Source organism: Podarcis cretensis (genome assembly GCF_951804945.1).
Source record: "Podarcis cretensis genome assembly, chromosome: 2".
Taxonomy (NCBI): domain Eukaryota; kingdom Metazoa; phylum Chordata; class Lepidosauria; order Squamata; family Lacertidae; genus Podarcis; species Podarcis cretensis.
Genome location: NC_137171.1, coordinates 31,254,080 through 31,267,174, shown reverse-complemented (window position 1 = coordinate 31,267,174; position 13,095 = coordinate 31,254,080). Strand labels below are relative to the sequence as shown.

Sequence of the window (13,095 nt, the reverse complement as noted above, 5' to 3'; positions counted from 1 at the left end):
CCACTTTTAAATAAATTTTTTAAAAAAGCCCTGTCAGCATACTCTTGCAAACTCTTCACTGCACTAAAAAAACTAGTGTCAAACAGGCTTGGTGAACAATGTTCAATTACCTGCTTTGAAAGCAGCTCCTTACACAGTGTGTAGAGAGTAATAAACTTCCTAGCTAGAAGCCTGGCTTCAATGAAACCTTCAGCAACAAGCATGATTTCACAGATAAGCTCGAAATCAGGAACAACCATCGCACAGGGCCTGAAAAGAGAGAAATGAGACAATTAACATCTGGTGTGATTACACTGCAGAGACAACAGTCAATCTTTCCTTTAGGCCGCAGTGAATATTCAGTGCAAATGTCAGATATGATTAATTTCAAACGCCCAACATTCATTTCCCACTTACACTCGGTCTCGTTTTGTTTCCACTGTTTTACACACTGTATAATCTGCCCTGACTCCCGAGAGCTTCCATGTTGGCGATCTAGGCCTGTGCAGAAGAGTAACTATCTCTTCCCTCAACACGTGGCCCTATCCTCAACAGCTCAATAAATCTCATTGGCACTACTACTCCCACATTACTTCTCTGGGCAGAGTGACACATTACATGACTGTGGCAAAATGGCAACGGAGGTGGGGGAAGTGAGGCATGCAAGAACTTGGCCAGAAGTGATGGGTGTGGGAAGAATGAAGCAAGTGCCTGTCCCTTCCTCAGAATGGAGAGAGCAAAGGTATTAGTAGCCCAGGGAGGGAAGGAGGGAGGCTGTCTGGCTAGAGGCATCCCAACTCCGCTGCCCAAAAAATCTGGCCAGCTCATACATTATTGTGATAATCCCTTACCAGTTCATTTCCCCCAGAATAGTGGCTGCATGCTAGTACCTGAACAAAGCTTTCAAATTTTCAGGCAGCTCAGTACGGCCGGCATATCCAGGATTCATAGTAATAAACATTCCAACGGTTGGAATAAGAGAAATGGTCTCTCCAAGGAAGTTGAAAACCTTCTTTTTGGCTCTTATGGCATCTTGAACACATTTAACCTTTCAAGTAAAACAAAGTCTTAAGGGTTGTTCCTATGAGGTCTTCAGTAAGGTAAGGAAATATGGTGCTGAAGATAAATACAGACATATTAACAAGTTTTTCCATAATCAACTGCAGTCAATGAAACCTAAAGACATGTAGGATGCATCAAGAACTAGGAAATAATTGCACACTTGAGCTAACCAAGTTCCAGGATACTCAACAAACTAGGCTTGACTTAAAATGACATGTGAGGAGTGGGAGGCCTTCTGCACAAGCATTTGCAAGCTGCAGATTCCTCTCCTCCTTGAAGCAATTTTGTGGGGCCCAGCTTCACTGACTGGCAAATTTACTCATACGGAATGAGGAGAGTACTTCCTCACTCTGAACTGACCTCATAATGTTAAAGGTAAAGGTAAAGATACCCCCGACCATTAGGTCCAGTCGCGGATGACTCTGGGGTTGCACGCTCATCTCGCTCTATAGGCTGAGGGAGCCGGCATACAGCTTCTGGGTCATGTGGCCAGCATGACTAAACCACTTCTGGCCAACCATAGCAGCGCACGGAAACGCTGTTTACCTTCCCGCCGGAGCGGTACCTATTTATCTATTTGCACTTTGATGTGCTTTTGAACTGCTAGGTGGGCAGGAGCAGGGACCAAGCAATGGGAGCTCATCCCGTCGCGGGGATTCGAACCACCGACCTTCTGATCGGCAAGCCCTAGGCTCTGTGGTTTAGACCACAGCGCCACCTGTGTCCCGACCTCATAATGTTACCAGAATGCTAAATCTGGCTGGTTGCAGATGTGACACTGATGGCATCAGGGTTCTCCCTCAACTGTCACCTACAACAGCCAATCCATTGGGCCGCAGCAGAGTTTAATAAGTTAAATTAATTACATTTCATTACATCCCATTACATTGCATTATGTAAGTTTCAGTCATAGCCGATAGTGAGACAAATGGCGTAGGTTTTAGTGGACACTGAACTGCAGAGGAATGGAAAAGTGCTGATTGTGGCAAACCAAAGACAGAATAGAAATAGCTACCTCCTCCTTACAGCCTATCATTCCCAAGGGACTTGTATTGATCCTAGAGACGAATGGCCAGCATTTGACTGCAGCGATAAAGCTGGAAGGACTATGAAATCCAGGCTATTTGCACACAATGAAAGGAAACCTAAGGAGAATCTTTACCTGTACAGCAATTACAGACAAGACTTCCACCGAAATCCGATTGAATTCATCAAAACATCCCCATGCACCTGTCTGGGACAATCCTTTGTAAATATTTCCGCAGGACTAGAAAGGAAAGGCACAGGCATTTGTTTGTGGACCATCACATTCAATCAATTAACTAGTTAATATATCCTGTTTATGTATTGTTTTGCTATATTTTAAAACACAGGAAAACACATTGTAGCACAAGAACAGATGGGTGGGAAGAGAGGAAGTGCTGGAAGGAACAAGCAGCCTCTTGTTTTCTAGGAAGCTTTTAGCCATATAATAAGGTATACAGTTGTATCTTAGTTTTCGAACAGCTTAGTTCTTGAAAGTTTTGGCTCCCAAACAATCCAAGCCTGGAGGCAACTGTTCTGGTTTTTGAAAGTTCTTTTGGAAGCCGAGCGTCTGACGGGGCTTTCGTGGTTTCCAATTGGCTGCAGGAGCTTCCTGCAGCCAATCAGAAGCCGCACTTTGGTTTTTGAATGCTTTAGAAGTCAAATGGACTTCCAGAACAGATTCTGTTTGACTTCCAAGGTATGATTGTACTTGAAACAAAATGTAGATCTGTGTCTGTAATAAATAATAATAATAATAATAATAATAATAATAATAATAATAATAATAATGAATTTGTTATTATTTATACCCTGCCCTACTGGGTATAAATTTCTCCAGCCACTCTGGGAGGCTTACAGCATATCTAAAACATAATAAAAACATCACGCATTAAAAACCTCCCCAAACAGGCCTGCCTTCAGATGTCTTAAAAGTTGTGTAGTTCTTTATCTCCTTGACACCTGATAGGAGGGCGTTCCACAGGGAGGGTGCCACTACCGAGAAGGCCCTCTGCTTGGTTTCCTGTAACTTCACCTCTCACAGTGAGGGAACCAGCAGAAGAGCACCTCAGTGTTTTACAGTGCCCATTTTATTCTACGGAGCTGTAATGTGTTAGAAAAAGGTACAATGTTTTTTAAAAATAACAGATGTCCCTGCAGGTGCACAAAATACTAGGAAAGTAGAGCGTTCTGTAATTATACCTCTGAATGGATTGCTGTTTACCTCACACTCCTGACTTCGGGGATGACTTTGGGTGCTTTTTGGCTGAATTAGGGACTCAGATATGACCCACTATTACTTTTACTGGCTAGATCTTTACCTTATAGTCCATTTGCTCAGAGCAGTTGAAGACGTACACCATGATCCCCACTGCCCTTCCCAAGTCTTTGGTGGTCTCTGTCTTCCCTGTGCCAGCAGGGCCTGCAGGAGCTCCTCCCATGATCAAGTGGAGGGACTGTGTCAGGGTGATGTAACACCTGCAAAAAGATAGACATTTGGCATCATCCTAGTCAGCACATGCCCTAAGAACATACGTTGGGCCAGGCTGAAGGCTTTCCAAGCTAAGCAGCTCATACCGGTCAGTGAGTGGCGTGATCACCAGCCGTGGAGTGTTGCCAAGGTACTCATAGGAATATTGGAGCTGAGCGTCACATATATTGGCATAGCAGTGTCCCTTTTCATCATCCCAACGATGCCTAAGTTGAGACTGCCAGGTAAAGGCCTGGGAGCTTTCCACCTGCAACCCAAATGCGAAACCATAATAAGTAAATTTCCAGTGGTTCCTGTTTATCTCCTTTTCTATCCACATAAGCTTTTATGTGTAGGAGGTTCGTAATGGCTTAAAGTTTTATAGAACCACAGAACTGTAGAGTTGGAAGGGACCCCAAAGATCATCAGCTCCAACCCCCTGCAGTGTAGGAATCCTGCCCACAGCCGTCCCTGGGTGGGCTTGAACCACCAACCTTCTGCTTAACAGCCAGACGCACTGACCCGTTGCGCCACAGAGACCTCATACTTAGTTCCTTTGGCAACTTTCTAGACATAAGCGCAGATTAAGTGGCCTTCTACTTCAGAGCCTATAGAGATTATTTACCCCCCAACAAACCACCAGAAAGAGAGACCACACCTCTGCATGCTGATAAATATTTATCAGAAGCCCAATGCATTTCAGCCAAAAAGGACTTCTTCAGGGTCTTCGATATATGAATAATATATTCTTTAATAACTCAAATGTAGTAACTCCCCCAAAGTGGACATAGTGGATTGACTATTTAATACTTTTGGGGGGAGTCTTGATGGGACTTAAGTTTGCATTTTTGAAAATCTTATTCATTGAAAGTGATACAGGGCCAGTCCTTAGCTTTCACTAAGTAAAGGATGGTTGAAGAATGAGTGAAGAGAACCACGTTGCTATGTGAAATTGGCTTGAGAAGATTCTAAGAAAATGTGTGCTTCCAAAAAGCAAAGTACTATTTCACAGTCTTTACTGCATATACCTTTGCTAAAATCATTTTGGCAATGACATCTCTGGCATGGACATCAATGGTACAGATTGTCATAATCTTCATTCTGTCTCCTGGGGTTAAGTTCCCAATGAGTAGTGTAATCAATGTGTTTAGCTGGTTAATCTGGGGAAAGAAAAATAAACATATTTAAGCGGTTTCCAATCTTTAACAACCATGAGACCTAGAGGCTTGCTGCACCTACTCATCTAAAAAAAACCCCATACAAAACTGGAAGTTGCATTCAGAGGCGGAGCTAGCTGCTCTGGCACCTGGGGGCGGGGCAAGCGTCCCAGGGGGGTGGTGCGGTGATGTCATCCCCCCTCAGGGATGACACCTGGGGCAAGGCAGGCCACATCCACCGCACCCCCTTCCTTCTACAGTGGTTGAGCTTGAGATGACATCTGTGTGATATGTTACAGATAGGTAGCCGTGTTGGTCTGCCATAGTCAAAACAAAATAATTTTTTTTCCCTTCCAGTAGCACCTTAAAGACCAACTAAGTTAGTTCTTGGTATGAGCTTTCGTGTGCATGCACATTTCTTCAGATACACTATCTGCTACTGGAAGGAAAAAAAATTTATTTTGTTTTATCTGTGTGATATGTTGTAGACACAAAAAACTGTCTACTATTCCGCTGAAGAATTTGCCACTGCAAATCTGAACACAGTCTGACAAAATCAGAGGGGGCTGCTGCTATGTACCTGCTTCTTATTGTAATCTTTAATAGCGTTTTCATAGCCTTCCTCCAGTCGTGAAAAGGCAATGCCAACCTCCGTTGTCCACCAGATCTGGGTACATGTTAAAGCAATCTGCAACAGCCAAAGAGTCCTATGAGATGGTGAAGCCAGGTGAAATGCCAGAACTGTCCTTAATTCAGGCTCCGCCCCTTGACCCTCAAATGTGCAGCTCTGGTGGGATGAGTGACTAGAAAAGAACCGGTCATACGGTGCCTTCCAGCTGACCCCTGGGCATCCTTGACCACTGGTCATGCTGGCAGAAGCCTGATAGGAATTGTAGTCCACAACATCTGGGGGGTACTACACTGTCTACTAGACTTTATAAAGGCCTAATCCTACAAGCATGCTGAATGGCTCCACTTTGATCCTCTGGTTATATTTACTCCTTATTAGAATGAACATCTGTTTCTGTTCCTCTTTTCTTTGCACTTCACAGGTTAAACATATAAAACATTGCATTTTGACTCTAGCCTTTTTGCTTACCTGTGCCGGGTAATCAAATAGCCATTGCTCTCTTGGCTTTTCCTCATAAGTCACCACAGCTTCAGAAATCTCTTTGCGCAACGTGCTCTGCATTCTCTCCAGCACTCGGTTTAGCCAAACCTCCACCTAGGGAGCAAAACTCTCATGGTTATTTATTTTCCTTTACTTATTTCATTTATATCCCACCTTTTTTCCTCTCCAAGGAGTTCAAGGTGATGAACATGGTTCTCCCCCTCACGACAACCTTGTGAGGTTAGGTTTAGGCTGAGAGGCAGTGACTGGCCCAAAGTCACCCAGAGAGCTTCACGGCTGAGTTGGGATTTGAACCCATGTTTCTCAGGTCCCAGTAAAAAACTCTAACCACCAGACCACACTGGCTCTCCGTTTACATGACCAATAGTGAATTTAAAATAATATCCACCGACCTGTCCAGAACAGTCACACTCCTTGTCAAAATCAACATACTCGTCTTCTTTGCTGTACATTCCCAAGCCAACCTTCAGAGGCTGCTCTTTTGCATCCAATTTGAATTTCAGCTTGGCCATACTATCAAATAGCTTGGACAAGTGACGGGATACCTTCAAGAAGATGATTGTGGTATTGTTAAGATACAAAGTTTAGAAATATAGAAATAGAAGCGGTGGGAGAAGAGGACTAATGAAGATATATGAGCAATGTTTCTAAAAAGAAAGCCGTTTTAGAAAGCCTAAAGGAAATGGGCACTGAACAATCTAAAATATCTGTGCTACATAGGATCTCCTATACTCCAACCAGGCCACTATTGTGACTGCCAATAGCTCCCCAAGGTCTTTCCCAGCCCACTACCCGAAAACCTTTATAAACTGGAGACATTGTGGCTGAACCTCGGATCTGCTGCATGCCAAAGATGTGAAAATCTCACTGGGTTTGCAGCCCCTCTCCCCAGCTGCCGATCAGGTCCCACTGAGTACAGCTCCAAGTTATCTGTGATTTAGCCTCGGATGAAGTCGGATTTCTAGTAAAAGCTCTGGGATTCAAGGCCCCATTTTTTTTAAATATAACAATTCTTAAGAAAGTCCAAGCATTCCATGAATGTATATCTTACCTCAACGGGGTCATTGCCATTGGACAAAATATCCAGCAGGTCGGCAGAGGATACAAAGTAAAATCTGGGGAAAGCCAGTCTCTTTGTTTCCAGGTATTCAGCCAAAGCCTTTTCACAGAGTGCCAAGCTAATAAAAGGCAAGGTGGACAAGAGAGTGTGGGAGAAGCATTGTGTTTATCATCATTAGCTGCACAGTGCGATTGCTGTACATGATGCTCAGTAATGTAACTAACTAACTAGACAGTTCTATGTCTATACAAACGAACAACGAAAGCACTCTAAACTGGGAGAAATGGTGCTTTGCACTGCTCCACTGAGATGCTTCAGATGTCATATCAAGGGAAGTTATAAAACCTGGGATTCACATTATGCTTTCTATGTTCGCTACCACAGGCCATTTTCAAAGCCTCTTTAATCCTCATCATTTGACTGACATCTGAACACTTCTAATTGAAAGGAATACATGCTCAGCCCTAGTGTTAAAGCAGCTTATTCACATGGATGTTTACATTAATTACACCTGGGTCATTATAGATGCCAGGAGATACCATGGAAAGCAGTCGAGACCCAGGCAGAAAAGGTGTCAGGGTATGAAGGGTGAGCTGCTATTGGATTCCAGATCCCAGCTTAGGTGTTTGCTACATGCAGATTTCACCTCCTTTGAAAATGGTAGTCATGGTGCCTGTTCTGTTTCTCTTCAGTTCCGAATAATGGTTGCACCATGACAGGGCTGCCATTCAGTGCAAGCCTGAGAGATACTGTCTAAAGCACAGCAACAAATGCTATTCCCCAGCACTTCATGGTGCATAGCACACAAGTTTCATCTCTGGAAGTAAAAATCAAAATGCAAATTAAGTAACACATTACTTGGCTGCCTGAGGCAACTGCCGCACTCTGTCCAATGTTAGGGCCAGTCCTGCTGCCATTTAAAACAAACCACTGATAAACAGGCATCTGCAACTGTCTTTCTGGGCCTAAAATGAAAAGACCTCTTAATTCAAGAAACTGCAACCAGAACCCTGTCCTAAATAACTGAACTTATGCAGCCTGTGATTTGCTTCTTCTCTCAGTAAGTAAATCCAGCCAGCTGCTTACACTTGACAAAATCAAGCAGGAAAATAACGCCTTCCTTACCTTTTTTGCAAGGACTCTAGTTTGTCATAGAGACCTGGTTTATTTGTTGCTTCAACCACATTCGGGGTTTTTACTGCATCAGCCATTAATTCCTGCAAGAAAAGAGGATGGACTTGTCAGCTGCTCCAGTTTTTGTCGTTTTTGCATGTGAAAATTAGGGCCATGCCCACCTTAAAATCCTTGTCAATGGTATCAAAGCGCCTGGAGTCCTCTGGGAGCTGATTGCGAATGTCCTCTGAGCCAATGAAAATGCTTTCTAGGTGGCTCCAGGTTCTCTGGACTTCAAACCAGATGCTTATCACAGAGTCAGCTGTAGATAATTTCTGCTGCCAGCTGGAGACCTCCTGAAGGAAGTGTGCTAAATACTTGGAAGTCATCAGGGTCTGGAGTTGCACCTGATTTTCTTCAAGGGTCTCTACCAGTGCCTCATCAGACTTGAGCATCATGGTCCCAGTTCGATGGTGGGGCTCGTGTTCAAATTGCATAGTTGACCAGGTACTATCAAGAGCCTTCAATACCTTCCAACAAAAGCAGCCAGGAAAGATTTTTAACCTGATAAGATCACAAACTAAAAACTTGCAAAATGTCCATGAAATTCCAAGAATTAGTGAAGAGGCACTATGACGGTATTGTTCCCTCTCCCTTTCTGAAACTACTTTAGCACTTCTTAAGGGTTAATATGCTCTGAAGGAGCATGTTCCACTGCCAATTAATGGTACTGCTTCCGACCATGGAGGCAGAACACATAATTTTGTTATTAAAAAAACCCCAACGGTCTATAATCCTGCCACATACTGCAAAATTCAGCACATTACAGGCTTTGTCAAACTATACTATAACATCTGTCAGTCAAATGGCTCTGAGGGAGGGGGGAACTCATAAAAGACTTAAACAATAAAATACAGCAAAGCAAAAATCAGTCATAATAATATCATAGTAAAAATAGCAACAGAGCAGCCGTTGCAACCAGTTAAGACGTAGAACAAAAAAATAAGAAAAAAGAAAAAGGATTTGCCCTATGCCAAAAGATAACAGAGTAAGCACCAAGTGAGCCTTTCTAGAGAGGGAATTCCTTAAGCGGGGGCCCACCACTGAAAAATCTCTCTCCCTGGTCACCATCTGCCTCTCCTCAGACGGCAAAGGAAGGAAAACCTCCATGAATGACCTTGGCAGGTGTTGCTCCTTTAGGTACCCAGGCCTTGAGCTGCATAGGGCTTTAGAGGTGAGCACTAAAAGAACCAGAAGACAGTGTGGTTCTTTAAGCATTGGAATATGGTGGTTCCACTCTCTGATCCCAGTCAGTAGACTCATGTGGCTGGAGTGTAACAGTCACATCCATTGCTCTCCCTGCTTTTGCCTCTGGCTTCAGTTACCACTGCCATGTCAACACTGAAATGGTGCTCGCAAAGAGATGTGGCTTTTTGGCTGAAAATGGTTCACCACCCAAGACATGGATGAACAAACTGATGATAAGGCATGTGCAGCCGTATCAAATTTTATGCACGTCTATTTCGAAGAGGAAATGCAGTATATAAAAGGAGGAAGTAAGAAACTTAAAATTTCCATGTGTCTCACCTGTGCACAATATTATCAGGAATAATACAGTGGTACCTTGGGTTAAGTACTTATTTCGTTCCGGAGGTCTGTTCTTAACCTGAAACTGTTCTTAACTTGAAGCACCACTTTAGCTAATAGGGCCTCCTGCTGCCACCATGCCACCGAAGCACGATTTCTGTTCTTATCCTGAAGCAAAGTTCTTAACCTGAAGCACTACTTCTGGGTTAGCGGAGTCTATAACCTGAAGCGTATGTAACCTGAAGCTTATGTAACCCGAGGTACCACTGTAATGTTAAAGTCAGAGAAGCCTATCTCAGATCTACTTCCAAATGTAGGAAATGAAGCGTTATCTTTTAGCATTTTTATAGGAGTGAGAAGCAGGAAGTATCTGAAAGCTGCATTTGATTGATGGGCATGGAATGGCTAGGGCAAGAGCAGTACCTTTTCCATCCCCGACTCTTTCACAGCCTTGTCCACAATACTGCGAACTTCATCCTCAAATTTGTGAAGATTCAGCTGAAGTAGATCTGCAAGCGTCGTCTCCTCAGACATGGTGAACTTCACCTGTTACAGAAGTAAAAGTTGGAAACGGAGCCGGATCAGCTGGCGACAGACGGATGAATGGAAAATTGTAGACACTCACTGTAGCCTGTATCAGTTACCTGTGTGGCCTCCATCAGTTCTTTCCAATGTCTGTCTCGAATAGCTGGATTCTGGAGCTCAGTCACAGCTCGGAGAGAGGTCATCATATTTTTAACTGTGTTATCCAGTCCCACAAAAGCATCCCATGCTCTCATTTCCTTGTCTAAGGCTCTCACATCCTTAGCAAATTTCTTGCAATCAAGATCCATTTGCTCGACATTAATCTCCTTCCACTTGGTTGTCTTCCAGTCATTAATACTTTCATTGACCTGAGTGGGTGGAGGGGTGGGGAATCATAGTTTTTCTTGTTTTTGCTAACTGAATAAAATATTTACAGTACAACTATTTGGAAACATTAACAGATCTTGCATCTCAAAGGGAACAGAAATGTTACAGTAGGACCTTTCTAGATGTTGGGGGAAATGGATTTTATTTATTTCTTATTTTTATTTTTTTGTTGGGGAAAATGGATTTTATTATTAAATCCTTTACTACCACTCATTTCTATCCACTGCGAGTATATCCCATCTCCTTTCTACAAAAGGCAGTGGGTGTTTCTGTGCTGGAGATGGAGAAGTAAACTTTAATAAATTAAAAAGCCGAAGCTCCATAAAATGTCAGATCATATGTTGTGAGGAAGGGAGTACCTTTGCCATGTTCATCATTTGCTATTTAAGGGCTACATGAACAAGCTTGCATTTGAATGCAACAGCATGCAAGCTCTATAGAAGTAAATACAGAAAACACCCAGCAGTCACTGAATTACTACCTTTGTTCTTGGGGAAATTATCAGTGTCGGATTGGGAGCAGAACCTACTTGGAAATCACTTCCTGCCCTTTCTGCCAACAACATCCCTTGGTCCGCAACTCCATTTCTTCCACTATCACAATGCTATCATAGCATTCATTACATGCTCCCAATTTCCTCAATTGGCAAGCAGTTCCAAAGGAAGCTAAACATGAGCTGCCCTGGATGAGGAAGAATGAAGACTATGGGCCAAACTACAGGTGACATTTATTATATAGCTTGCCATTGAACGCAAGCTTTTTCTTTTGTCAAATGTCAGTGCAGAGGGCTCAATCCAAATTGGATCCCTGGTGTGAGTCCCCCCCCCCCATCAGCATTGGGGGGAAAAGCTTGCATTCGCTCAATGGGAATCCCCCCCTCCACAAAGTAATTTGCAGTCATGGTGGCACTGATCTAGACTGGAACCACAGTGCAGGAAAAGGGATGCAAAAGATTCAATTCAGCCGTAAAAAAATAGAGAGCGATTGGGGTATTGACCTCATTATTCTCATTTCCTCGTGGTAGAATTCAACCTCTGGATGCAGAGTTCTTTCACTTGCCCTACCTGACATTTCCTAAGATTACAAGGTCAAAGTCTTACCAAGACAATCATATCCCAGAGCTCCTTGAGCAAGCGCACTTCCTTATGGCAGGCCTTCAGCTGTTTGTAATCTGGGACAGATACCTCAAACAAGCCTGCGGATTTGGATAGGGCTTCCATATCTTTCTCCATATTGGTGATCATTCTTTGTTGCTGGAAGCATTAAATGGAAAGGGGGTTAGTCAAAGTTGCAGGCAGATGAACACAAAGAGCAAACAAGTAGGGTACAGCACTGGAAAGCGCAATGTTGCAGTGTGCTTCTGGGATATGCCCTCTAACATGCCTGCAAAGTTAGATTAACCTTTTGCTTCACTGAAGTCTCCTTCACGCATGGTTGGTGGCATATGCCCTACTCGTCATTGGCAACCGCATGCATATGCAGCCTCCAAGAAAGAGAAACCACCGAGTCCAAATTTCTCAGCCAGTTTTTGAAAATGCTACTTTACTATGCCACTAAAAAGCACACTATAATAGGTGGCATTTGAGGAAGGCATAGATATTGCCCATATTGACTTTCCTGACTTGTAGTAAATTACCTTATTGAGGGATTTATATGGATCTGGATCAACATGAGTGAACGGTGCCTCTTCTCGGAATTTCTCCCTGAACTCATGCTGCTTAATCTGGAGGGGGTGGGGGTTTGGAGGAGAAGAGAGAGCAGAATATCCTAGTTAAAGCAGGATCATGTAGCATCACATCTGGAAGGCAGGAGTTTGTTGGCTGCAGCTCAAGATTAGAATTATGATCAATCTGGATGACACCATCTACAGAAACAGCAGCAGAGGGTTCTGCCCAAAACACTCACAATAGGACACAGACTGTGGGGCAAAACAAGACACTAGCAAATCATGAGCTACAACCTCATCTCTTTTTTAAAAGTTCTCACTGCCCACTACACATGCTGTGACATCACAGCATCTTACAACAAAGTAGATTCAGAATTGGATGGCATCTTGTATGCCTCCTTCCAGCAACTCCTGCAGCCAAGCTGGTGCCAAACATATGGCTTTATTTTCCTTTGGACCACATCAGTGAGGCCAAGAGGGGGGTCTTGTCGTCTGGGCTGCCCAGGACCTCCATACATACTACCTAAGCTTCTGCCCTGGAGAGAATTAGAAATGGAGGCAGCAGCTACTGCTGCTGCTAGGGAAGGGGAAGATATTCAGCCTGGTTTGCATTTTCATGTGTTACATTCCTCCATATCAATGGGAAGGAACACTTAATGAATTGGAACACTACGAATATTTAATATTAAACATTTCTATGGGACTGTTTCTTAAATTTTCTGGAAAATGCAATATTCTGAGGACATTCCTTCCATCCCTCCTTCATAGATATTATTATTACAGTGATCGATGGGAGAAGAAATTATGAAAAATGAAGTATTGTCACTTTATTGAACGGTTAATAGATTCTGGAAGAGGAAGGTCTGTTAAATGGAAAGTCTGTTAAGCTGCACATTAACTCACACTTCCCAAAACAATACACACACTAGAACA

At 43.3% G+C, this 13,095-nt stretch overlaps 1 protein-coding gene across 2 annotated transcripts in view; it reads right to left on the bottom strand.

Annotated features, from left to right (window-relative positions):
- The window catches only part of DNAH17 (dynein axonemal heavy chain 17), a 103,319-nt gene that overhangs the window by 68,488 nt on the left and 21,736 nt on the right, over positions 1 to 13,095 (bottom strand). For both annotated transcript variants that reach the window (XM_079965300.1, XM_079965301.1), the window contains 16 exons: positions 12,133 to 12,219; positions 11,597 to 11,749; positions 10,229 to 10,477; positions 10,008 to 10,130; positions 8,180 to 8,527; positions 8,010 to 8,101; positions 6,876 to 7,002; positions 6,217 to 6,369; positions 5,792 to 5,917; positions 5,273 to 5,380; positions 4,564 to 4,695; positions 3,643 to 3,803; positions 3,387 to 3,543; positions 2,204 to 2,308; positions 870 to 1,027; positions 111 to 249 (listed from right to left, as the gene is read on the bottom strand). In XM_079965300.1, coding sequence (XP_079821426.1) covers positions 111 to 249; positions 870 to 1,027; positions 2,204 to 2,308; positions 3,387 to 3,543; positions 3,643 to 3,803; positions 4,564 to 4,695; positions 5,273 to 5,380; positions 5,792 to 5,917; positions 6,217 to 6,369; positions 6,876 to 7,002; positions 8,010 to 8,101; positions 8,180 to 8,527; positions 10,008 to 10,130; positions 10,229 to 10,477; positions 11,597 to 11,749; positions 12,133 to 12,219 — 2,418 coding nt within the window. The remainder of the gene's footprint in view (positions 1 to 110; positions 250 to 869; positions 1,028 to 2,203; positions 2,309 to 3,386; positions 3,544 to 3,642; positions 3,804 to 4,563; positions 4,696 to 5,272; positions 5,381 to 5,791; positions 5,918 to 6,216; positions 6,370 to 6,875; positions 7,003 to 8,009; positions 8,102 to 8,179; positions 8,528 to 10,007; positions 10,131 to 10,228; positions 10,478 to 11,596; positions 11,750 to 12,132; positions 12,220 to 13,095) is intronic.